Source organism: Trypanosoma cruzi (genome assembly GCF_000209065.1).
Source record: "Trypanosoma cruzi strain CL Brener chromosome Unknown tcruzi_1047053507547, whole genome shotgun sequence".
Classification (NCBI taxonomy): domain Eukaryota; phylum Euglenozoa; class Kinetoplastea; order Trypanosomatida; family Trypanosomatidae; genus Trypanosoma; species Trypanosoma cruzi.
Window position 1 is genome coordinate 1 of NW_920451.1, and position 23,414 is coordinate 23,414.

General features: G+C 49.7%; 9 protein-coding genes across 9 annotated transcripts, besides 47 other annotated features; all 9 read right to left on the reverse strand.

Moving 5' to 3' along the window:
- Positions 1 to 149: a sequence feature (heterozygous, Esmeraldo-like haplotype).
- Positions 150 to 999: a sequence feature (areas merged during assembly that could not be assigned to a particular haplotype. This can correspond to areas where the two haplotypes were merged or to regions with more than two copies in the genome that were merged during assembly.).
- Positions 328 to 723, reverse strand: Tc00.1047053507547.9 (mucin TcMUCI, putative; the record flags this gene model as incomplete). Its single annotated transcript, XM_805725.1, has 1 exon — positions 328 to 723. The coding sequence occupies one exon, from the start codon at positions 721 to 723 to the stop codon at positions 328 to 330; it is 396 nt and encodes a 131-aa protein (XP_810818.1).
- Positions 524 to 609: a microsatellite.
- Positions 1,000 to 1,022: a sequence feature (heterozygous, non-Esmeraldo-like haplotype).
- Positions 1,023 to 1,696: a sequence feature (areas not merged during assembly with more than two copies in the genome that could not be assigned to a particular haplotype).
- Positions 1,697 to 3,196: a sequence feature (heterozygous, Esmeraldo-like haplotype).
- Tc00.1047053507547.18 (mucin TcMUCI, putative) lies at positions 2,792 to 3,196 on the reverse strand (the record flags this gene model as incomplete). The annotated part of the gene is made up of 1 exon (XM_805724.1): positions 2,792 to 3,196. One exon carries the CDS (start codon positions 3,194 to 3,196, stop codon positions 2,792 to 2,794), a length of 405 nt encoding a protein of 134 aa, XP_810817.1.
- Positions 2,988 to 3,082: a microsatellite.
- Positions 3,197 to 4,599: a sequence feature (areas merged during assembly that could not be assigned to a particular haplotype. This can correspond to areas where the two haplotypes were merged or to regions with more than two copies in the genome that were merged during assembly.).
- Positions 3,721 to 3,751: a microsatellite.
- Positions 3,802 to 3,863: a sequence feature (A-rich).
- On the reverse strand, positions 4,243 to 5,637 carry Tc00.1047053507547.30 (mitochondrial processing peptidase alpha subunit, putative; the record flags this gene model as incomplete). Its single annotated transcript, XM_805717.1, has 1 exon — positions 4,243 to 5,637. The coding sequence occupies one exon, from the start codon at positions 5,635 to 5,637 to the stop codon at positions 4,243 to 4,245; it is 1,395 nt and encodes a 464-aa protein (XP_810810.1).
- Positions 4,600 to 4,875: a sequence feature (haploid, non-Esmeraldo-like haplotype).
- Positions 4,876 to 5,823: a sequence feature (heterozygous, Esmeraldo-like haplotype).
- Positions 5,824 to 5,921: a sequence feature (areas merged during assembly that could not be assigned to a particular haplotype. This can correspond to areas where the two haplotypes were merged or to regions with more than two copies in the genome that were merged during assembly.).
- Positions 5,922 to 10,672: a sequence feature (heterozygous, Esmeraldo-like haplotype).
- Positions 6,070 to 6,089: a microsatellite.
- Positions 6,318 to 6,358: a microsatellite.
- On the reverse strand, positions 6,383 to 8,764 carry Tc00.1047053507547.40 (enoyl-CoA hydratase/Enoyl-CoA isomerase/3-hydroxyacyl-CoA dehydrogenase, putative; the record flags this gene model as incomplete). The annotated part of the gene is made up of 1 exon (XM_805718.1): positions 6,383 to 8,764. The coding sequence occupies one exon, from the start codon at positions 8,762 to 8,764 to the stop codon at positions 6,383 to 6,385; it is 2,382 nt and encodes a 793-aa protein (XP_810811.1).
- Positions 8,782 to 8,805: a microsatellite.
- Positions 8,806 to 8,838: a microsatellite.
- Positions 9,163 to 9,215: a microsatellite.
- Positions 9,252 to 11,306, reverse strand: Tc00.1047053507547.50 (uncharacterized protein; the record flags this gene model as incomplete). The annotated part of the gene is made up of 1 exon (XM_805719.1): positions 9,252 to 11,306. One exon carries the CDS (start codon positions 11,304 to 11,306, stop codon positions 9,252 to 9,254), a length of 2,055 nt encoding a protein of 684 aa, XP_810812.1.
- Positions 10,673 to 11,502: a sequence feature (areas merged during assembly that could not be assigned to a particular haplotype. This can correspond to areas where the two haplotypes were merged or to regions with more than two copies in the genome that were merged during assembly.).
- Positions 11,362 to 11,389: a microsatellite.
- Positions 11,390 to 11,425: a microsatellite.
- Positions 11,503 to 15,842: a sequence feature (heterozygous, Esmeraldo-like haplotype).
- On the reverse strand, positions 11,806 to 12,555 carry Tc00.1047053507547.59 (uncharacterized protein; the record flags this gene model as incomplete). Its single annotated transcript, XM_805723.1, has 1 exon — positions 11,806 to 12,555. The coding sequence occupies one exon, from the start codon at positions 12,553 to 12,555 to the stop codon at positions 11,806 to 11,808; it is 750 nt and encodes a 249-aa protein (XP_810816.1).
- Positions 12,566 to 12,587: a sequence feature (AT_rich).
- Positions 12,654 to 12,691: a sequence feature (A-rich).
- Positions 13,133 to 13,158: a microsatellite.
- On the reverse strand, positions 13,216 to 15,561 carry Tc00.1047053507547.70 (uncharacterized protein; the record flags this gene model as incomplete). The annotated part of the gene is made up of 1 exon (XM_805720.1): positions 13,216 to 15,561. One exon carries the CDS (start codon positions 15,559 to 15,561, stop codon positions 13,216 to 13,218), a length of 2,346 nt encoding a protein of 781 aa, XP_810813.1.
- Positions 15,472 to 15,491: a microsatellite.
- Positions 15,580 to 15,604: a microsatellite.
- Positions 15,740 to 15,763: a microsatellite.
- Positions 15,772 to 15,797: a sequence feature (AT_rich).
- Positions 15,814 to 15,837: a microsatellite.
- Positions 15,843 to 16,719: a sequence feature (areas merged during assembly that could not be assigned to a particular haplotype. This can correspond to areas where the two haplotypes were merged or to regions with more than two copies in the genome that were merged during assembly.).
- Positions 15,924 to 15,947: a microsatellite.
- Positions 16,261 to 16,307: a microsatellite.
- Positions 16,400 to 16,441: a microsatellite.
- Positions 16,638 to 16,662: a microsatellite.
- Positions 16,720 to 21,981: a sequence feature (heterozygous, Esmeraldo-like haplotype).
- Positions 17,050 to 17,129: a sequence feature (A-rich).
- Positions 17,159 to 17,250: a sequence feature (T-rich).
- Positions 17,469 to 17,535: a sequence feature (GA-rich).
- Positions 17,616 to 17,640: a microsatellite.
- Positions 17,640 to 17,673: a microsatellite.
- Positions 17,697 to 17,733: a microsatellite.
- Tc00.1047053507547.80 (protein kinase, putative) lies at positions 17,757 to 20,801 on the reverse strand (the record flags this gene model as incomplete). Its single annotated transcript, XM_805721.1, has 1 exon — positions 17,757 to 20,801. The coding sequence occupies one exon, from the start codon at positions 20,799 to 20,801 to the stop codon at positions 17,757 to 17,759; it is 3,045 nt and encodes a 1,014-aa protein (XP_810814.1).
- Positions 20,843 to 20,971: a sequence feature (A-rich).
- Positions 21,140 to 21,169: a microsatellite.
- On the reverse strand, positions 21,374 to 22,951 carry Tc00.1047053507547.90 (glycosomal phosphoenolpyruvate carboxykinase, putative; the record flags this gene model as incomplete). Its single annotated transcript, XM_805722.1, has 1 exon — positions 21,374 to 22,951. One exon carries the CDS (start codon positions 22,949 to 22,951, stop codon positions 21,374 to 21,376), a length of 1,578 nt encoding a protein of 525 aa, XP_810815.1.
- Positions 21,982 to 22,037: a sequence feature (areas merged during assembly that could not be assigned to a particular haplotype. This can correspond to areas where the two haplotypes were merged or to regions with more than two copies in the genome that were merged during assembly.).
- Positions 22,038 to 23,414: a sequence feature (heterozygous, non-Esmeraldo-like haplotype).

The following is a 23,414-nucleotide window of genomic DNA, read 5'->3' on the forward strand; positions in this document are numbered from 1 at the left end:
ACGGCAGCAGCAGCAGCGCACAAAACATTACGCAGATGGAATCAGTACCAAACCAAAACACGCACACAGTCCCGCAAAACAAGAGTTAAACAATAAATGAAAAAAGAAGATTAAAAAAACACACAAGGCCCAAGTGCGCATGCATATGAGTGTGTCTGATGCGTCCAACGTGACGGATGTGGGAACAACGCAGAGCACACAGCACGGCAGCAGAAGCAAAAAAAGCAAAAAACAATCACCATTTTATATTACATGGTATGTCGGATTAATAAAGAGGAGCACCAATCACTGCAGTTGTGTGCCGGCACTCACAGCCCACACTTCCCCTCAGCACAGACTGCTGTAAGCCAGCACGGACACCGCGAGCACCAGCGGGGCATAAACCCACGCAGGGCTGCTGGGACTGCCGTCAATTTTGCGAAGAAGTGGCGGTGCGCGGGTGGTCCTCGTAGTTGGCGCCTCTGTAGTCGTAATGCTTGGCGCCTCCGTGGTAGTGGTGGTCGCAGTTGGTGCTTGTGTAGTGGTCGTCGTGGTCGTAGTCGTTGTAGTTGTTGTCGTCGTAGTGGTAGTCGTGGTGGTAGTCGTTGTGGTCGTCGTCGTTGTGGTCGTAGTGGTGGTGGTAGAATTGTTCTTAACATTAGCACTCGCTGGCACACATACGGACGGGCAGCAGCACAAGGCGAGCACCAGCAGGGCGCACAGCAGACGGCACGTCATCATCATCGTGAGTGTGGTCGTTCAGTGGTGTGGAGCTGATCTGCACAGTGAGGAAAATGGAGAGCAACAGAGGAGAAGAGAGGTGCGGCAGACACACACGGAGGGCAAACCACACAAGACGAGAGAGCAGCAGCCAGGCGTGCACCGTACGCCGCACAGCACGCACGACACACACTCCAATCCGCGGCAACAGGCACACACAAACACACACAGTCATGCAGCGAGAACAACACACAGATGGAGGAGGGAGAGACCAGCAAGGGCGGCACACAAGGCCCCACCACATGTACTGCACATGGCGAAGGCGTCTGTCGTTTCCGCACCCCTCACGGACGGCCTTCACGCAAAAGTGGAGGCGCAGCGCCCACAGCAACAAAAAAGCAATGAAACAAGAAAAAAGCAATCCCCGCACACCACGAGAATTCATTTTCCACGGTAACTGCAGGCAATATTCATCACAAGGACAATATAGTTTCCTCTGGCCTTCTCTCGCCTTCAGCACACGCCACTTCATGCAAGCGCAGCCACCATCGCGGCAGCAGCAGCAGCACACACACAAGAAGCAAAGTGAAGGAGTGGACTGGGAGACCGCGGTGCTGCGGTGCTGCCGTCACCGTCGCCAGTAGCTGCCGCAACATTTGCTCTGGTGGTGGTCGCCGGTGCTGTCCCGAAACCTCCATGAACGTCTTTCGAGTAGCATCGGTGTTCTCACGTCGGCGTTCCTCTTCCGCCGTTGCAGCATCAGCCTTTTGAGTGTTGACGGAAACCTTCTCGGGGCACGGCCCACCTCGATGGGTGACAGTATCATCTTCACTTCGACCGGGAGATGACTAGGGCATTTGACCTGGACCCTCGGAGTCTGTATGCCGCGTGGTACCAGAGGGGTTGGAGCTTCCTCTGGCTTTGGTGGGCATTCGGTTGTGCCCCCGCTCTGCTTTTCATCCAGTGATGGTGGACGCAGCCCCGACACCTGCTGCTGGGTGCCGAGCGATGCTCCCTGATTCCCTGATGAGTGTCCTTGTGCCGCAGCTGCTCCTCGACCCCCTGATCTATGGGGGACCTGAAGAAGCTGGTGGTCCGCCTCCTCCTCCTCCTGGCGCCAGCACCTGTTTTTGCTGCTGAGTGAGTTCCCGGGCGGTTGCCACGCCCCCAGCTTCCCCCGCCTCGTCCCTGCGGCCATCAGTAGAATGCGCTGAGTCCCCAGAGACACCTGAGGATGTGTGGCCACGGTCGCCAGCATTACCCACCCGGTAGGAGGACTGCTGCCGCCGGCTGATGGAGCTCGAGGCGGAAGATGCGATTCTGCGTCGCCCCTGACACCCACCCCCAACACGTACAATGATGCACTCGACAATGGTTTTCCACAAATATCCCTGAAAGCCCCCTCCTTCCCCCCGCAGCCGCCCCTTTCCTCGTCATTCTTCGCCTCCGCAGAAACAACGGTCCCTAGTAATCTCAGCGGTGCAATCAGCCTCCAGTCCGCCTTCAGAAACTCGCCGTCACTCTCCCCCTTGCTCATGGCCATCATTTCGCGTCCCCCACTCTCAGTGCAGTGCTCGTGCCACGAGCAGCCACCGTCACGGGCGCACCGCACTAGAACACGCAGGCAGCACACAACAGCACCACACGGCTAGCCATCACCACATCCAGTAGAGCCACCTAACACTGTGGAGCCGCCCTGCAAGAGCATGGGAGAGCAAAAAGAAACAAGGCCGCTACACCACACACAGCCACCGCACAAAAACAAACGGCAGCAGCAGCAGCGCACAAAACATTACGCAGATGGAATCAGTACCAAACCAAAACACGCACACAGTCCCGCAAAACAAGAGTTAAACAATAAATGAAAAAAGAAGATTAAAAAAACACACAAGGCCCAAGTGCGCATGCATATGAGTGTGTCTGATGCGTCCAACGTGACGGATGTGGGAACAACGCAGAGCACACAGCACGGCAGCAGAAGCAAAAAAAGCAAAAAACAATCACCATTTTATATTACATGGTATGTCGGATTAATAAAGAGGAGCACCAATCACTGCAGTTGTGTGCCGGCACTCACAGCCCACACTTCCCCTCAGCACAGACTGCTGTAAGCCAGCACGGACACCGCGAGCACCAGCGGGGCATAAACCCACGCAGGGCTGCTGGGACTGCCGTCAATTTTGCGAAGAAGTGGCGGTGCGCGGGTGGTCCTCGTAGTTGGCGCCTCTGTAGTCGTAATGCTTGGCGCCTCCGTGGTCGTGGTGGTCGCAGTTGGTGCTTGTGTAGTGGTCGTCGTGGTCGTTGTAGTTGTAGTTGTTGTAGTTGTTGTCGTCGTAGTGGTAGTCGTGGTGGTAGTCGTTGTGGTCGTCGTCGTTGTGGTCGTAGTGGTGGTGTTAGGATTGTTCTTAACATTAGCACTCGCAGTCACACATACGGACGGGCAGCAGCACAAGGCGAGCACCAACAGGGCGCACAGCAGACGGCACGTCATCATCATTATAATTTTATGTGGCTTATTGTGTTATGCTTATCTAAAGCAGGTTGGAGAAGTAAAGCGGAGAAACGGTGGTTATGAAATATCTTATATTGTTGAGCGGGCACAAGAAAAGAAAAGGGTTTTCTTTTTATTATCAGATCAAGAGAAATAAAAGAAACACGTTCCTTCTCTTTTGTTGTTGGTTTCATTCTTGTTTTATTCCCTGTGGATTGCGGTGCCTAAATGAACACCGTACGTGGGATGTCATTGGAGCGGCTGCGTGATTTTTTCGGACAAAAAAAATCAATTATTGACTGCAATGCGCTCCACTTGTTGTAGAACAATTCCGTGGGTATTGCGTGGGCAAAGTTATGATGCGCTTCTTTTTGTTTGTTTGTTTTTTTCTTGTCTTGTCTTGTCGACTTCCATTCGTCAAGTTAATCCCTCGTGGCTGCGTTCCATTTCTCTCCCCCCTCCTGAAACCATGTGCACATGATTCGATGTTTCTGTGTTGGCCCTGTGCCCGTGCAGTGAGTCCCCCTCCCTTTTTTTTTTTTTGTTTTTTTTTTTTTTTTTCGGCAGGGACGGGAGTCCGTAAGACACGGAAAGGAGGAGTGACAACGCACAAAAAAAAAACAACAAAAAGAAGGAGAAGAAGAAGAAAGAGAAAAATAAAAAAAAATAAAAAGTGCGAATTCTTCCCGCCCGTCCCTTTTTTCTTTTATCCTCCTTTTTGTGATGGTGTTGCCTTTGTTTTTCTCATGACTGCCTAAACGCCTCCCACCAGCCAGTCCAACACACACACAGAGAGAGAGAGAAAAAAAAGAAGAAATGACTGTGGTGTAAACACACGCGGTCAGTAAAGTTTTTACTCATTCACCCCGGCCTCTTCCCTTCTCGCTTAAAGTGGACGTCCTCACACCCACCCGTGTGCTTTTCAGCCCCATGCACAAAACACAGAGTGAATGAGTGAGATGAAAAAAAAAAAGAATTGGAAGACAAAACGCAATGAGAGACACATGCATAGATGGGTTATTCACTGAGAATAAAGAAAAAAAATTTTTGTCTCAATTGAGCCTTTCATATGTTTTTCGTACTGTCTCCTCCAGCTTTTCATGCGACGGCATTTTTGTTGTTTCGCCGTACACAACAAAAGTTAACGGTCTCTGAACCATTTCAGCGCAGACTCGTTTTAATTCGTCAATGGTAATATGTTTAGTTCCTTCCGTTGTCTCGCTCGCCGTAATGATATGATCATGCACCACCATATTGAATCCCATGTCAGAGAGTAGCTGCTCACGGCCCTCACCAAGTAGAATAAGCTGCGACCGCAGCTGGTTCTTTGCCATTTCAAGATGCAAAGGACTCACACGCTGACATATGGAGGCAGCTTGATAAATCATCACCTTCAAAAGTGCGTAAACGTATTCATGTGGTGCACTTCCATAGAGTCCAATGAGACCACCGTCACTGTACCATGCCGTAATGCACTCCAGCCCGTGCAAGAATCCCTCCCTGTTCAACACTTCACGAAAAATTTTTGTTTGCATGCCCTTTCCAGGACCTCCAGAGCTAAAAGACGTCCCACCACCCAAAAGAGTTTGAATAACACTGATGTTGTAGTAGTCTGGGTGATTCATAGGAACACCCTGACAGAAAAGTGCAACATGACTGAGATTCTTCTCTTGAAATTTGTTCATGCTCTCTGGAGCCTCCGTCTTCTGCACCAGCCGACTGCCGCCCGTGTACGGATGCTTACGTGGGGCGCCAAGAGGTGCCGTCTCACTGTCAAAACTCAAAATAAGTTCTGCTTCAGCGGCAAATTGCTTGTGATCGGCGACCCCTGTTGCAGCAAGTACGGTGCGCTCGGGTCGGGTATAGGTGCGGTGAAAGGCGGTAAACTTCTCAAGTGTCAGGTTGTCAAGATCCTCCTTTTTGGGGTCGAGAGGTTGTCCAAGCCCCTTGCCATTCCACCCCGCCTCGTGCACAAGTTCCAGGCAGACACTCGTCGCATCGCGGTGGTGTAGGCCCGCCCGTTCACCGGTCTTCTCCTTTGCAATTTGAAACTCCACCTCATCCCGCGTCGGGTGCAGGCACATTGCGTTGAGCAGCTCAAGACCATCCTTCTGATGATATCGTGGCATCATGAGCATAACCGACATGGCCTCCTTGTTATTTGTCACCTTGAAGGCGTTACCGAGTGAACCAAGCGCCTCACTGATCTCGCGGCCGGTAAATATCTGGTTACTGCGCAGCGGCAACGATTCAAATACGGCCGCCGCCCCTGTATTCTTCTCATCCTCAAATTTTGTTCCATTTAACATAAAAAGGCCCATGCCTGTGATGCCATTTCCATCATCGCATGTCAACACACGCAAACCGTTCGACAAGCGAGATAGTACGTAGTTGTCTTTCTTCACGGTCTGCACAATACCACGTCGTGGAAGGCAGCAGCGCAGCATGAGTGACACCACCAACAACCCCCTTTTCTACCACCTCAAAATGGGGGCCTATTCGCTTCCCTCGCCTCACGTGCCTGCAAGCGTAAACCCTCAGAAACACAAGCACAATGCACCTGACTCCCTCTTTTTATTACCCTATTTGTGCCTGTATGTTATTTGTTGAGCGCCTCCTTCCTTTTTAGGGTGGTGCGGCGTGAAGCGCAAGGAAAAGGATTTAATGACAAGCGCGCATAAAAAAAAAAGGTTAAAAAAAGAGCAAATTAAAAAGGTTCCGAGGCATGGGTAAAGCAATTTATACACAGACAGAAGAAGAAAGAGAGAAAGAGAAAGGAAAAGGAAGACGTAAGCTCGGTGCATAGCCGCACAGTCCCTCTCCATTAAACGTCCTTTCGTCGCCTTTTTTCCGTCGAAATCCCCCTTTTCCTCTTTTCTTTGTTGTTGTTGTTGTTGTTTTTTATTCGTGTATTCCCTCACCTCCATATTTCCTGACGCGCCGCTGCAATTTGGGTCGGGCTGCGGCGGGAGCCTCACCGCGCACATGAAGGAAGAAAAATTGCAAGAAGGACGCCACGTGCAAATTTCGTCTCCCCCCCGGTCTGTTGTCAGCCACGCCGAACACACACATACACACAGATACGCACGGAGAAAAAAGAGTGTGCCTTTGTATTTGTGTGTGAAGGAAAAGAAAAAAAAAAAAAGAAAAGGAAAAAAAAAAGAAGAACCGCGCCGCCCCTATTTGTCAAAGTTACTGCCACATGGAGCGGAAGGTTTGTTGCGAGGTCACCATTGAAGCCAACACGTCGCAGGGTAAAGGAAAGACGGCATCGCCAAAGGCACGATTGTAAATACGCATGCGATGTACAATGTTCGCTATACCAAACTTGTCAGCATAGTAGCAGACACCACCCTTCCACGCTGGAAAGCCGTAGCCAAATGTCATAGCCACATCCACATCCGCCGAGCTTAAAACAGCACCTTCCCCAAGTAGTTTTGCGGCCTCATTAATGATGGCAAATATAATACGCTCCACAATTTCCCTTTCGCTGATATCCCGACGCAAAATATCTTTTTTCCGACAGACGTCAAGAATTAATAACTCCACTGCCCGGTCAGGACGCGGTACACGTTTAAGTGATGCACCACCTTTGCGCCATACACCTAATGCGGCGACGCCTTCTTCATTTTCAGCTCGCTTTGCGCCACGCAGTTTTGTGACGATGGAATTAAAAAAAGTGCCCTTCTCGTAATTATACCAACCAAGTCCTCTCTTTTGCCCAAGACGTCCTTCTTCCACCAGCAGCCGCGGTATTGTGTACACATCCGCTTGAGAAGAGAAGGTGGTATTATTTTTCTGCAGTCGTGTACGAATTTCAGCCGTAAAATCAAGTCCTGCGAGATCCTCCAATGCAAATACGCCAAGACGGAAGCCAAACCGTCGAAGCGCGCGGTCAACCTCAACAGGAAAGGCCCCTTCCTCAAGCATAGCAAATGCCTGGTAGAGGCCAGCAGAAAAAAGACGGGTCGTCAAGCACGCCCCCAAGTCTCTCGTTAAAATGACGGCCTTATGAAACAAATGGCCCACGCGCAAAGCCTGCAGAATAGTGAACTGATCGGTACAAGACCCTTGCACAATCTCCAACAGGGGTGTAACATCGGAGGGGGGAATAAAATGCAACCCAATGACCTTTTCAGGTCGTCGTGTCACCTTTGCCAATTCCCCAATACTAGTTGTGGAGGCGCTTGTTGCCAGAATGCAGTGCGGTGGGCAAACTTCACTCAAACGAGTAAAGACTTGTTTCTTCAGTGCAGGATTTTCACCGACACATTCCAGCACCATGTCCACCTCTTTTAACGCCTGGACTAAATCTGCGTGGTAAGGAACAAGCGATAACATAGATAGACGCTGCTCACACAATTCGGGTAAAAGGCGACCATTCTCCACCTCGCGATCCAATTCCTCCTGCATAAAAAGACGAGCCCGAAGACATTGCTCTTCGTTCAATTCCACAACCGTCACCGGAATTTGACTGCGTAACATGAGGAGTACTACACCCGTGCCGATGGTTCCACAACCAATCACTGCAAAGCGGCGGATATTTAATCCATCCGATGCACCACGCGGAAGTGAGGCAAGGTTGCCACAAAAAGCAGCGTTTGCTGCACGCAAAAGATGTTGCATGGCATGCGCCTCAGGAGACTCCAAGGACTCAAAAAAGAGTTTCATTTCCACCTGCAATCCCTCCGAAAAAGAAGCCACGGTTGTGGAAGCCCGGATGGCTTCTAAGCATCGCATCGGAGCTTTAACGCCCTTGGGGGCATTTTTGTCAATCTCCCGCTGCATCCAGCGGAACAGAGCGCGGTTGAGTATAGAATTGCCGAGTCTCCTATTGTCGCACGATAAATGCCGTGGGGTTTTCCAATAGGTAGAGAGTTGAATTGCGACAGCCACCAAATGGTCGTTGTTCCCACGTAGGTGATCCCCATCCTTGTTAGAAACCGTGCTGTCACCATCGTTTCTGTCCTTATCATGTTTCTTCGTACAACTCGCCAAGTGGTCCACGAGACCCATTCTAAGTGCTTCTCTGGCAGTCAACTTCTTGGATGTGGTGATCATATCAACCGCTGCTCGAACACCAATCAGACGTGGCAACCGTTGTGTTCCCCCACCGCAGGGCACAATGCCAAGCTTTACTTCTGGAAATGAAAATTCCGACGATGGTGAGGCAACGCGGTAGTGCGCCGCAAGTGCAAGTTCCAGTCCACCCGAGAAGGTGAGACCATTAATGGCCGCCACAACAATCTTCACGCTGTTCTCCACCATGTTTGTCAGCGTCGCGAGACTTGGAATGAGAACGCCATCGTACTCCATCTGAGACGCCGATGCGCTGAAGTCCGCGAGGTCCACCCCACAGGAGAAGGCGTGGCCTTCGCCCGTCAGAATGATGCGGCGAACCGCCGGGTCTGCCTCCGCCTGACGAAAGTAATGTTGTATGGCTGCTCGCATTTTCGGCGTGAGGTTGTTGGAGGGTTCATGGTGAAGAATGAGGATGGCGGCATCACCGGAGCGCTCCCAATGACAATAGCGCCGATGCCCCACGTGAGAAAGAATCGTATCAACGCGCCGCATCAAGCCTCTCAACTCGTCACACACACACACACACACACACAAAAAAAAAAAAAAAAAAAAAAGAGAGAGAAAAAGACATGCAGAGGTTCCACTGGATGCTCACATCAATTTTTCCCAACCCTCCTCCTACTCCTCTCACTTTCTCACTCTTTTCTCTCCCGAATTCCCCCTTCTCCATTATCATCGAGAAATCAACCAAACACAATCACTGAAAAGCAAGCAGCAACACTGGCAAGTTCAATGTTTTTCCAAAAAAACGGCAAAAATAATACCGTATATATATATATATATAGTGTATGCTTTTTGCTTCACTTTCCTTTTTTCCTTCTTATCCTCGTTGTTGTGTTTGTTTCTTCATGGCAACTGCCATCCCAGTCTTCCCATGATTCATTCCTCTTTTTGTTTGTTTGTTTGTTTGTTTGTTTGTTTTTCTTTTTCTTTTATTGTTTGTGTATTTTACACGTGATGGTCCATCCACCACTTGTTATCACTCCAATGCCCTCTCGGTCTGGCACCGGCGCCAGTCCCACGGGCAGTCGTCCATCAGTTTGGGGTGCAAAAACCCCTGCGCCTCCATCTTCAAAAGGTCCATCCGCCTCTTTTGCGCGCCCACATCAACAGTGTCATTCGTCGTGGTGTTGGTGCCATTGTAGCTGTTGTTTGTGGAGACGCTTGACATCCCCTCATTGTCCCCATTACAAGCTCGCGAGGTCGTGCCTTCGGGGAAAAGATACTGCTCCCATAACGACCGCAGTGCAGTCGAGCCCGGCAGCTGGGAGTTCATCTCCTCCACAAAGTCGGCTTCCAACAGCTGCGACATGGCGGCACATTGAGCAAAGAGCACTTGCACGATCAGGCTTGCGGAAACGGTGGCAGTACCTTTCAGCTCCTGCACGACCCACTTCTGGAGTCGTTTTCGCGTCCCTTCGCCGTTTCCAAGACGATCACGCAAAAATCGAAAGAGTGGATAAATATAGACCGCGGCACGCACACGATGCGTCATGGGAATCATCAGCGGACCAACACATGGGGGTGCCATCCGCACACGTGCCGGACCCGCCGCAGTGACACGCCTTGCGCTTTGTTGAACCGGTAGGTACCCCTTTGTCACCAGAGACACGAGCTTATGCATCATGTCAATAGCCTCTTCTTCGCCGCCCAGCAGTGCAAGGCTTGGCGCCAAATACAACAAACAGATCGGGCATTCCATCTTTATGACAAAATTGAGATGAAAGGCGAGTAACTCACGCCACCATTCGGCGTTCCCGCAAACACCTGCGGCCCGCTGCCGCACAAGATCTTCCGCCAGTCTGTGAAAAACAATACTCGTACAACCACGAAGGATGTCTACAAACGGTTTGTCCGTTGATCGCTCCTTGAACCGTCCAATAAGAGGTCTCCACGGCAACCGAGTGGCGTCCGTCGGGCCAATACTATAGAATGAGGAGGAAGGTGAAGTCAACTCCTGCAGGGATTCATTATCAGAGTTTTGGAGTGACAACTCCATGTCCAGTAGCTGCTGCAAGACAAAACGGATGAGTTCATTGCGATATGCCAACATTTTATTGTTCTGCATTGTAAAATCAGTAAGCCGCGTTGGAAAGAAATGACCGGAAGCCGTAGATGAAATGTTCATCGATGCATCACTAAAGTCCGCATCACTTGCAGACATCACAGGGCACGTCATCTCAAGAGGGTGTAGTTGATGGTAGCGGTTGGAGGAGGATGAAGCGGCCGCATCCGTCGCACTATCTTCAGAACCCTGAACCGAAATGGCATGAGAGGTGCTACAAAATGGATCGGAAGCGCCATTCCCAAATGGTCCAATTTGGCCGTAAGTATGAGTCGGAAATAAGGGAACATGAGCCTCCAGTGCGAGATGCAGAAAGAGTGCAATGCATGCCCTGTGATGTCGCTCCTCCGCCCATCGCCGTTTTGGCACAAGTGATCGCATGGTTTGTTCCAGCACGTCCAGGACAAGTGCACTAGGGTACTTCGTGGACACAGCGTTCATGATTCGCATTATGGAATCCGCCGGGATCAACCGTCGTGCACCGTCCGCCACGGGGGGCCGCATTTGAAACGGCTTCATGGCTACCTCTAGTACTCCCCGAACGGCGTGTGGTGATTGCTCAATCAGCAGCATGCATACCCGTTCAAAGGCAAGTTGTATCTTCTCATGCCAGCGTGTGATGGCGCGGGTGGCACTCTGTGCCCCACGTGAAGCAACGTGGACCCGCTTTGGATCCACGGCCTCCACCACGCGCCACCACGGCATGGTATGCAAGACACCGAGGACGAGGAAACGGAGCTCCGCCTGCGATCCCGCACCGAGTTTCTCGTACTCACTGTCCTGCAACCATTCCGCGGCGTCTGTGAGCCACTCCACAATCTCGCGATCCTTCTGCTCCGCCAAGGAGGTTCGGCGCAGGACATCAAACAGCACCTGCTGGCGCAGCCACACCCGTTGGCCCGGCGGCTCAACCTGCGAAGTTGCGCCCATTACAGGCGATGCTGAAGCCGAACGTTCTCGCTTGCGCATGATCGGCACAACTCCTGCAAAAGCGTCCCCGTCGGCCAACAACAACGCATAAATTAAAAAAAAAAAAAATTGGGGGAGAATCGCACACACACACACACACACACACACACACACACACAAAGAGAGAAAGAGAGAAGAAAGAAAAAGAAACAACAACAAAAGAGGGAAAAAAAAATCTCCAAGGAACAACGTGCGTTTGTGCATTTCTCTGTCTGTCTGATTCCAAGGATGCGGAATGAACAGAACCCCGACAAAAGAATCATTCATCGCAAAGACAACATCGCAGTAATACCCGTCCTCACATGATCCACCCTCAGAGAAGCCTGCCATTAAAAATAACCCAAATAAAAGTTCACAAAAAAAAAAAAAAAAAACGCCACCCAACTCCCCGTGAAGAAGTGTAAAAGGGGAAGGAATTTACATCACTCTGTATAAATAAAACAAAACAACAAAAAAAAAAAAGAAGGGAGGCAAATAAAAATCATCTTATTAAATAAAGTCACACGTTTTTTCTTCGTGTGGGAAAGGCCGAAGCAAAATCCCCCGCTTTGGCCAACAGCCGCAGATTTGTCTCCAAAGCAGCGAGGGCCCAAAAGTGAAGTTCGTTCATGTCGTGAATTTGACGGACTGTTCCCCGTACACAAAAGCAGTTTTCATCGGGTTTTGTCCCGTCGCCCCCCGTGACAAAATCCACTACACCCCGCAAAAGACGTCGAACCTCCCTCGAGGTATCCGCAAATGCAAGCCATCCGACAACAAATACATAGTCATTCTCGTGGACCATCTCGTCGGTTGCATTTCCCGCCAACTCAGCGACTCCTCCGGTTAAACAGGACGTGGCACCTTCCCAAGCGGCGCCAACATCCACATTGACCCTTGCCGTGTGAGGCTGCATCACAGAAATAAGCCCTGTGTTGTCGGAGATCAATAAGGCGGTGTATGCCCGCGACGCTGAAACGCCACCATGACGCTGGGGTCCCTCACAACGCACCACACGCCCACTGAAGCAGACAGCGCCACAGGGAACTCCATCCAGAAGCACTACCGTCTCACTGATACGCGGGGAACGGAGCAGTGGTCCAATAAGCACGGGGCGTGGAGCCAAAACGCTGCTAAAAAGCGGCGGGTGATTCACACAACGCGCAGCATCATCTGAACGAACGCCCATCGTCATGCCATTCTGCCTTGTGCCCACAGTTCCCTCTTCTTTGTAGGGCGTGTCCAAAAACTGCGAGGCCACAGATTTCATCCAAAAGGGGAAAAAAATAAATAAATAAATATGTATCTCTATCTGTCTGTAATGAATGTATATCCCGTTCACCGTTTTTCGCCAAGAAATACACACACAGAAAAAAAAAAAGAAAGAAAGAAGAAAAAACCAAAAACGTTAATCCATCATAAAACGTTGGGTGACTCTAAAATAAAGGAAATCCACAGTGCTGTAGAAGCATCGCACTCCTCCATTACAAACAAAAACAGACATACACACACGCACAAGCACATGCACCGTCCCGTCCCTGTACTGTTAAGTAACATACATTCATTCTCCCGATTCCGATTCCTTCATTTTGATCGGTGCTATTGATTGTGGTGTCATACCGTGTAAAAGCTCCAGGCGACACGCCTCAAAAAAGTGACCATACAAAAAAAAAAAAAAAAAAGGGAGAAAAGAGCAGCCATACTCATGCGCCCCCTTTATCTCCCTCTTTTTCTTTTTTATTCGTTCCTGCCTGTCGCCACAAACTTCGCTTCCTTTTTTTTTTTTTTCTTTCCTCGAGTCTTCCCATCATTCACCCTGATGACAGCAGTAAATCCTTCTGCGTTCCACAGCAACAACAACAACAACAACAACGGAAAGAAAGAAAACAACTAACAGAGATGAGTTGCTACAAGAATGGTACACAGGAGGTCACAACGCATGAGTAGGACCGATTCCGGCCGCACAAGAAGCAGGCGAGTTGGCGCAGGAGCGGAGACGTTCAACATTGGATTCCGCAAGTGCACCGTTCGGTGATGTCACCGGTGCCGATGAGGGGAGATCGCGACGTGCTTCGAAGGCCCTTCCCGCATGAGTTGGTGGAAACATTCCATTTAAACCATACGCCTGCCTCTGCGCCTGGCGCATCAGAGCGGCCATTTCATCTGAGAAGAGAAGAGACTTCTGCATCATGACATCCACGCAACCTTGTGTCGTGTTGCGCAGAAATCGCCACATCCCTGCCAATTGCTCCCCCAACACGTATTCCAAGTCAAGGGCCAATCCGGAAATATGATCCGTGGCCTTTTCAAGGGCGGCAATCTTCTGATGGCTCTCGCGCAAAGCCGCTTCCGACTCCTCACGGCGTTTCTGTTCCTCGCGCAAATGTTTCAGCAATCCCTCCGTATCCATGGAAACGGCAGCAGCATCATCCGCAGCAACCAGCACGACATCAGAGGACACATTTGCTAAGTCACCACAGGAACTACGGTGTGTGCCTGGTACGTGACGGAAAGGCTGCGGCAAACACTCATTGTTCCCCCCGCCTCGCGTGGCATCCACTGAGAGTAATTTAAACTTCGGCAAATCCTCCAGTCGCCCTTCAAAATAGTGTAAAAGAATGTTGTCGGGATCTTCATGTATTAACCGAGCCCCTCCTCCGCCTGCGTCTTTGGGTAGCGAAACAAAAGTTGGAGAGTGAAGCTGCTGGTTGTCCCTTTTGTCATTCTTCGTGGCAGGCGTGTCCGTCACGTTCGCCGATGACGCCGACCCATCACCCAATTGGTGCCACCGTGCGGTCAGTGCACGTTCCATCATGTGTTGAAGGGCCTCGTTACTCCCTTCTCCGCCCTGCACAACACGGTTACGTTGATCGTGCCGCCAACCTCCTGGCTCCGTTTTCGCAGAAAGAAAACAAGGTCGCAACTTAGCGTGTAGTTTTCTCCTTTCATCTTGTAGTCCGCGTTGAGGTGCATGCGATACGTCATGTGACATAATCCCGTTCTCAGCGGTTGAGAGCGGTACAACCGCGGTGCGTAGCAGCCACATGGGCGACGGTCCATTCTCTTCGATAGTCGACAACTGTCGCTGAAGCCACACGCGTTCCCCCTCTAATAGAAGTCTCTCATGAGCCGACAACACATCCACCTGTTGCCGACGCGATTGCAGCGAGTCCGCCTCCAACGTGGAGGCCAACATATCGATAAGCTGATGCATCACACTCGACTGGAAATCTGGGTGAAAATCCCACAGGGAAGGACGTGTCCCGCCCGCGTAGACCCTCGCATCCGAGACCATCGTCTCCTCTATTTTAGCGAGTGACTCCAGTAGCCGTTTAAATCCTCGCAAGAATTGAACAAACATCTCGGTGCGTTGCAACAAGACGTGTGTTGCGCCCGCCTTCCTTAACACGGAAGCATGCGACGCATCTGCAGGCAACGAGCAGGCAGCGCTGCAACGTGAGCACAATGTGAGCAAAGTAACAGGGAGATGATGTTTATGATGCTGATAATAATCATCCATGTCAGCTCCTTCTTCCTCACCCAAGTATAGTTCAGGTGCGTTCAACCAGCCTGGCCGGGCGCATGGCGTTTCACATAACCAGCAGGTCCAACGGTGTTCTGTTGGCGTAGAGAGAAAAAACCCAGAATGTCTGGTGTTCATTCCACCGGCATCCGGTACTTTACTGGTCATTGCCTCAGGAAGACACATATTCGATTCCAGGCCAGTTCTATGCGACTGATTCACCCGCGTCGGTCGATTCCCTTTTCCCGCACTCCCACTGGGGGTTTCTACCAGACCCAAAGAAACAGGGCTCTTTCGCATGGCATTCTGGCCGCTCGTGGAGGTCTGCTCGCTGCTGCCAGACGCCCCCTCACACGCCTCACGGCAATTCATAGGCAGAGACGGGTATCCAGCAGCAACAGGTCGCCCATTGCGAGAAGAAATTCCCACCGCTGTTGGGTGCGTCTTCCCGCTGGTGGAGCGCAGAGCGGCGCTGTGAAGCCAACTCGGCTGTACTGTCACATACGTGTTGTCGTGGTTGCATGGCTGAGTGAGTTCCTGGTAGATCTCCCGCAGTTCATCCGCGGGACAACCCGCCATCAAATCGACGTCACGTCCTGAAGCGCAAAGTCTCCCAGAGCCCTCCTTTTTTCTTTTTTTTTTCTTCTTTTTGTTCCCCCACCCCCTTCCTTCCTTCCTTCCTTTCCCCTCGCCACGCCGTGCGGAGACACGCGAGCAGGACGTCTTCACTTCTCCATTTAAAAATCGGCCCATGAGAGCCAAACAAAACTCAAAAAAAAAAAAAAAAAAAAGGAAACAACGACAGGGGGAAAAGGGGGGGGGGGGGGGAAAAAAAAAGGTACGGCGGCCAGAGAGACCCACACGTACATGTAACGCATCCAACACGCCTCACCGCGCCGTCAAGAAATAGTCACATAATTCACACGCATGTAAAAAAAAAAAGAAAAAAAAAAAACGCCAAAGAAAATATAATAAATAAATAAATAAAACGGCAACGCACCCAACACAAGCAAACAAACAAACAAACAATGAAAACAAAACAACAGCAACATCTTCCCATGGGAAAATTAGGGTTGTTCACAGGAGGCATCTCCGCTAACCCTAACCCTAACCCCCCAGCCCAGTCCAGTCCAGTCCAGCACACACGCAGACCCCCTCAATAGTTCGCAATATCGATAATTACCAACAAACGCAGACTACCCACAACACGTTGTACAAACAAAAACAAAAAACAAAAGGCTGCATTTATTTTTTTACAAATATAAAATGGACAATCCAAATGGGGTGAGGCGTGTGATGTTGGATGTCAAATATTCATCCAATGAAAACCAAACACGCTCCCTACCAGATCCTAATACCCGCATTCATTCAACATGACAATTAAAAATGTTGAATAAAAAACTTCAGGTCCCATCCCACTTTGCTTACATGCATATGACCACTTCCTCCACTATACACATATACACATATATATTATATTCAAATACACACACACAAACCAAGAAGGGTGAGAATAGGAAGAAAAAAAGAAAAAAGGCCCCCTTTTGCCACAACGTAAAGGAGGCAAAAGGAAACAAAAAAAGAAAAACTAAATAATAATAATAATAATAATAATAATAATAATAATAATAATGAAAAAGAAGTCCGGTACATATTGTATGCATACACATAGATATATAGATATATATTTCAAAAGAACGTACCGTGTGCGTGCCTCATCAACTGAATTCCAACCGCAACAAAACTCCATCTATTGAAAACGACCGCATTCAGAAGAAAACAGCCACATTCTCACCAAAAGTACATCCACTCCACTCTAAAACAAAGGCAAAAAAAAAAAAAAAAAAAAAAAAAGGGAATTCCTCTTGGTTTCTTTATTCGCTTTCTTCGCTATTATCGGCATTGTTTATATCATTACGCTCTCGCTCGCTCTCTCTTTTCCCCCCCACCGCTTCTAATCCCTCCCCTCCACCCCGCCAATCTTTTTTTTCCCCCATCTTTTCCTGTCCGCTCTTCTCCCCAGTGTGCGCGAGCCCGTTTGTTGCTTTCATCGTTTCCGCTGTCTCGTGGCGTCAGGGATGCCGATGTTGTTTACACGCATACACAAGGAAGGAAGGACGGAAAAAAAAAAAAAAAAAACTCTTTAAATTCGCACGCAAAAGCATGCATGTATGCACATCGGAAATGCGTACGTGCATGCTTGAAGAAGAGAAAAAGTGGGAAGAGGGCGGGGTGGTGGGGAAACAAAAATAAAATAATAATTAAAAAAAAGAATGGAGCAAAATAACAAAATAACAAAAAGAAATATATATATATATAAACGCTAATACAATTCATGTCGCCAAAGACGTTTTTTTTTTTTTTGTTTGTTTGTTTTTTTGATTCGTTTCTTTTCGTTTATTTTGTACCGTTTGATCCCTTTTCTTTTCTTTTTCTTCGTTTAAAATTTCATTTTTCTTCACCGTGTGCGAATACACAAATCCCTCTTTTTTGCCTCCTTCTTCCCTCCTTCACGGTGGCTGGGCAAAGCGGGGGGGGATCAACACAACACCCCGCAGAAACAAACATGTGAGCGAAACGATGAATGGAGGGCGGTGGGAAATAAACGAGGGAACATGAAGATCGCACATGATGACTCGCAAAGCGGAAATTCTACACGAAAAGAAAGAAAGAGGGGAGGAGGGGAGGAGGGGAAAAAAAAGAAAAACAAAACAAAAACAAATGGAAACCAAAAGACGCTGCCATCCATGTCTCTCATTCCCGACTTTCCAAATGCGGCCACCTGCGCATTTAAATATGAACACCTGAAAAAAAAAAAAAAAAAAAAAAAAAGAGATAGAGAGAGAGAGAGAGAGAGAAAGAGAGCAAAAATGATCAGGCAGTCTAAATTCTTTTTCTTTCCTTTCCCTTCCTTTCCTTTCCTTTATTTTAAACAAATATATCCACAACTACTCTGGTGCCTGCACGGTTGGAAAATGACGGGTCATGTGTGGGGCCCGCATCTCACACGATGCATCTTCAACGGTGGACATTAACGCCCCCACGTGCTGTGTAGCATTGCCGTCCATGCCCGCTGTCACCCCACTAACAAAGGTATCATCATCTGCACCCCCATTGGACTGCATGGCTCGCGAGACATCAGACTGATTCAAATATTCCTGTCCAGGCGGGTTATTGACACACACACCGGGTTTACCACTGGAAACAACGTTCCTTTGAATTAATTGTGAATGGGTGGGCCGAATATCAACAGAAGGGCGCCGTTTTTGTGGCACCTCCAAGACGGTTGGATTAACGCTATTAAATGAAGAAAATTGTGTTGAAACGACGCCCGTCGAGGCTGTCAATTTGGGATCAAACATGGATGATGTCTCTGAAGAAACTGTGCCCATATCCACCAAAACGCCTCTGCCAGCAACAGTGCTCCTATTTTTCAAAGGATAATTACTTTTTTGAAAAGAAATTTCCTGCAAATTCGGGTAATTTGTTTTGGACCGTACGGCATTAACCGTTTTTGGCAAATTTATATGCGTATCACTGCGCCGACGCACTTTAATAGTACTCGCCCGAAGAGACATTGATTGAGAACTACCAGCTCGCGGTAAACCCGCAAGAGAATTCATCGCTCCTGATCGGCCTTGCTGCCCCACATTTCGCACGGTTGGTGAGGGTAACTGGTGCTGCGTAGACTTCGTGGCGGTGCCTTCAAAGGACTTTTTAATTATGACACGCGGCATCACTGCGCCTTGTGTCCCATTTGTAAAAACACGGACACGGACGTTCCCTTCTTTTAGTAAATTCCCCGTTTGCGCTGTTTTTGGTGAACGTATTACATCGGCCAAATTAAAGGGGAGTGATTGTTTTCCCGTTGTAGACGCATGAGATGGCGGTAACGATGATGTCGACGGCCGCAAAATAGAATTCGACAGCCAGCTCAATTCACTCACATTTGTGTGAGCCGGATGTAAGGTCAGACTATTGCACCCACCCTTCATTTCCCGTGTGGCAAGTGGATGCAATGCCGACTTCCGTGTCGAATCCTTCCAATCGGAACCACCCTTCGTTGCTTTTAAATCAAGAGAATTGAGGGTGGCTGAGAAACACGACAATGGGTGGGACGGAAATGGTCGCAAGACATTCCCCACGTTCACTTCACTCTCGCACTCCGTTGGTAGCACTGGCCCATTCATATTTATCACATGTGTCAATGGCCCCAACGGAGATCCGGCACCCGTGGCATCGTCCACCTGAGAAACACCCAGCGATTTTTCGCTCTGTGAGATATCAGACGCTTTCAACGGCGGCTGATCTCGCTCCCGATGAGGGTCGGTGTATTCGCTAAAGCAATCTGCAGAAGACAACACCTTCTCTGGCGTGGGAATCACAATAGGGAATGGTCCAGGTGGGTTGCGGACCAAAGAATCCCCTTCCGAGGTGTTGCTGGAAGAAGCAAGAACCGATTTCTCACAAAACTTGCTTATGCCTTCTACCAGTGTCTCGTTCTCCGTCGACATGTCTATAGGTGATGCGTACACCACAGGAAACCGACGCATCTTGTGGGTCTGATCATTTCCATGAGACGAGGCAAAAATTCCAGAAGGATGTGAATTATCCGGGCTCTTCTTTTCTCCCCTTTCAGGAGTGGGGCAACGTGGTGGTTCGACATTCACCACAGAAGAATTCTGTGATCGTGCTTTTTGAAAAATAAAAGCCCGTGATGTTGTTCCTCCCACCCGCGGCGCTTTACCAACAAATTTCAACCCAAGACGGTTCGGTGGGTGTGGATTCAAACTGGTGTTGTTGTCAATAGAAATTGCCTGGACAGAACTTCCACGCCTTGTCACAATCTTCCTGCCTACGCCAGATAAAATCTCGAGGTGTTTTGATCCCGTGTCAAGCTTCCCCTCAATGTGACTATGCAGCACCGATGGCGAAAAAGCAATCGAATTCCCATTCAAATTATGCCCACTATTATCAATGGCTTCCGTCTTTTTACTACGCAAATGAATACCGTCAAATATGGAATGCTGCAAACCCTCCTTTGCCGTAAGACGCTTCATTGGGTCGTAGATCAGCATGGCAGAAATCAGCTCGTACAGCTCGGGGTCATCGCTGAAAACATCCTTCAGTTTTCGCATGCTCACTTTTCCGGCCCGGATGGACTCGGACTCCGCTATAAAACTCCCACTTGACGTAAAGTACTTCGCCGAGTGCATTGCATTCCTCGTAAATAAATCCGGTAGGGGTCCTAAGCGTTTCTCCATCAACTGCAAGTGCGTAACATCGTCGCGGACATCAAACAGCCGCTGCCCCGTGGCAACCTCAAACAAAATGCACCCCATACTCCACATGTCGGCGGCGTAAAACCACTGGTTGCCAAGTACAACCTCAGGCGCACGGTACGGGCGCGTTGAAATCAAGTCCGCGTCAAGACGATCCATGCGCCATAGCGAAGCGCTGCCAAAGTCACACACCACCCACTGACTGCCTAAGGAATGCTTGGGGGCGTCCAGGTCCGCTAAAAGAATGTTTTCCGGCTTCATATCCGTGTGTACCATCTGACAATCGAAGTGAACGTACCGAAGCGTCGTCAGGAGGGAGTATGCGAGTTGCACCAACTTCGTTCGTGTCACCACGCCATTTTTAAAACCAAGACGGCGCGTGCGTAGCGAGGGGCCGTGAATTGACATGACAATCACCGGACACTTCCGCCACTCAAAGAACTCCATCATCCGGCAAACCATCGGGCCCTCCGCGCGTTTGCAGCGAAAAACATCCAGCATATCCCTTTCAAAGTAGGCATCCTCCACGTACTCGCGCTTAACAACCTTCACAGCCACAAGCGCACGCTTCACGTCACGCTGCCGCGTTATATCGTGGCAGCAGTACACCTTTGAAAAGTTACCGGCGCCCAACTCACGAAGCACCCTAAAGCGGGAGTCGATGAGATCCCCTTCACACAACTTCAAGTGCTCCCCTTTTGACAATGACATGTTGATGAAATAATTTGGCGGCTCTTTCGATACTCCTCTCCAAATAATAATAAAAAAAAATATATATATATAAATAATTCGTCCACAACAAATAGAAAAGAAATAAAATTTTTAAAAACAAAAAGACGTTCCACAAACAACCAAATAAAAAAAACAAAAAAAAAAAAAATTTTATATGAAGCTTCTTTACGCATTAAAAACAATAAAAAAAGAAAAACAAACAACAAAATATTACATGGCACTTTGGAATTTCATGCTTTTTTTTTCCTTTTTTTTTTATAAATAAAGGGGACAGAATTCGTATTCAGAATTTAAATAGGAAAGGTGGGGATAGCGTGAAACAAAAAAAAAAAAAAGAAGAAAAAAAATCATATTAAAACAAAAAAACTCAAAAAGCGTCTCCCTGTTGTAATCCACCACGCACTCAAAATTTAAAAAAAAAGTTCCTAGCTACCGTGCAGAAGCACATCTATCCCTCTCCCCCCAATAACAACGGGAAAAAAAGAGCATTTTCTTCTAACCACATTAGTTCAGCAGGTTACAACCCGCTTATTGACAATTTAATTGCCTACTTACAGGTGCGCAAATTCCACGTAGCGCGGGACGGCACTCTTCATCTCCTGCGACGCCTTGGCGGCAAAACGCGCGCTGAAGCTTTCCTGGAACATCACCACCAGCTCTTTCGACGTCTCATTGAACTGCCTCACGTCCTTCCAGGCCTTGCGTGGGTTCAGCAAATGCTCCGGCACTTTGGCGACGTACTTCGGGATGTGCAGGCCCCAGCCGGGGTACTCCTCGTATTCCGTCCGGTCGAGTGTCCCGTCGTGGATCGCGTCGATGATCGCACGCGTGACGCGCAGCGGCATGCGCTTCGCACCACGGTCCGCGCGGCCGCCAGCGTAACCAGTGTTCAGCAGCCACACGCGGCTGTTGTGCTTCTGCATCTTCTCCGCCAGCTGCTCGCCGTAGAACGTCGCGTGGCGCACGAGGAATGGCCCACCAAAGCACGACGAGAAGATCGGGCGAGCAGTGCGCGTGCCGCCAGCCTCAACGCCTGGGACGTTCGCGGTGTAGCCCATCACGAACCAGAACATCGCCTGCGCGCTCGTCAGTCGAGCCACGGGCGGCATCACGCCAAAGGCGTCGTTCGTCAGGAAAATGACGTTCTTCGGATGGCCAGCAATGGCCTTGCTCAGCGCGCCCTCGATGTGGCTCAGCGGGTAAGCAACGCGCGTGTTCTTGCAGATCGACTCATCGTAGAAGTCGATCTCCCCCGTTCTCTTGTCCAGCACGCAGTTCTCCGCCACAGCACCGAAGCGCACGGCGTCGTAGATGTCCTTCTCCGTCTTCGGGTTCAGGCCGATTGCCTTGGCGTAGCAGCCGCCCTCAATGTTGAACACGCCACGGTCCGTCCACACGTGCTCGTCGTCGCCGATCAGGTTGCGGTGGGGGTCTGCCGACAGCGTCGTCTTTCCGGTCCCGCTCAGTCCAAAGAAGACCGTCACATCGCCCTGCTTGCCCACATTCGCGCTCGCGTGCATGCACAGGTGGTTCATTCGTGGCATCAGCTCGAACATCACCGTCAGGATGCCCTTCTTCATCTCACCAGCGTACTCCGTGCCAAGGATCACCTGCTCGCGCGTCTTGAAGTTCAGCGCCACGCACGTCGTTGACGTCAGGCCGGGAATCGACGGGTCCGCCTTGCACTCACCAGCGTTGTAGATGACGTAGTCCGGCTCGCCAAACGTCGCAAGCTCCTCGGGAGTCGGCACAATCAGCATGTCACGCATGAAGAGTGCATGGTACGGGCGCGTCGTGAACACGCGCACCTTCAGACGGTAGCGCTCGTCGTGGCCGGCGAAGCAGTCCACCACAAACAGGTGCTCGCGTGTATCAAGAAATTCCTTCGCAATCTTCTTCACCCTCGCAAAGGACTCCTCCGAGAGCTTCATGTTCACCTTGCCCCAGTCCACGTTCTCGCGCACGTCGTCCGTGTCAACGATGCGCTTGTCCAACGGCGAGCGTCCCGTCTTCGCGTACGACATTACCGCCAGAGCGCCTCGGGCCGTCAGACGCGAGTCCTTCTCAATCTTAAGCGCCCACTGCACTAGCTCGGGGCTCAGCAGATTCCTGTGAATGGTCGGCGGCATTCCTTACTGTTATTTTTGTTGACTCCTTGTTGATACTTATTTTTACTTTTTTACGATTTCTTGCTGTGGTAGCGTGAAACTTTTTGCGTGTGCTCGTCCGCAGCAAAACAAACAAAAACAGGGGGGAAAAAACAAAGGCAGAAGCACGTATAGTTTGATTGGGTGGCCACACTCGGCGTTGCTCCCCCTCTCTTTTTCATTGCGTTGATTTCCTCGCTGAAAGGCGTTCTGTGGATTGCCGTTCTCGCTAATGTATATCATATATATGCATATACATTGCATGGACCGGAGGTGGACAACAAACCGTTTGTTTTCTATTCACCACTGCATGATCAAAGTAATCGTAACGGCTCAGTCTCTGTGGTGTTGTTTACTTCTGCTGTCGTCAGCGTGTGTTAAATTTAACATCGTGACGATGCGCATGAACCCCAAGTTCCATGCAGCCCGTCCGTCAGATATTCTT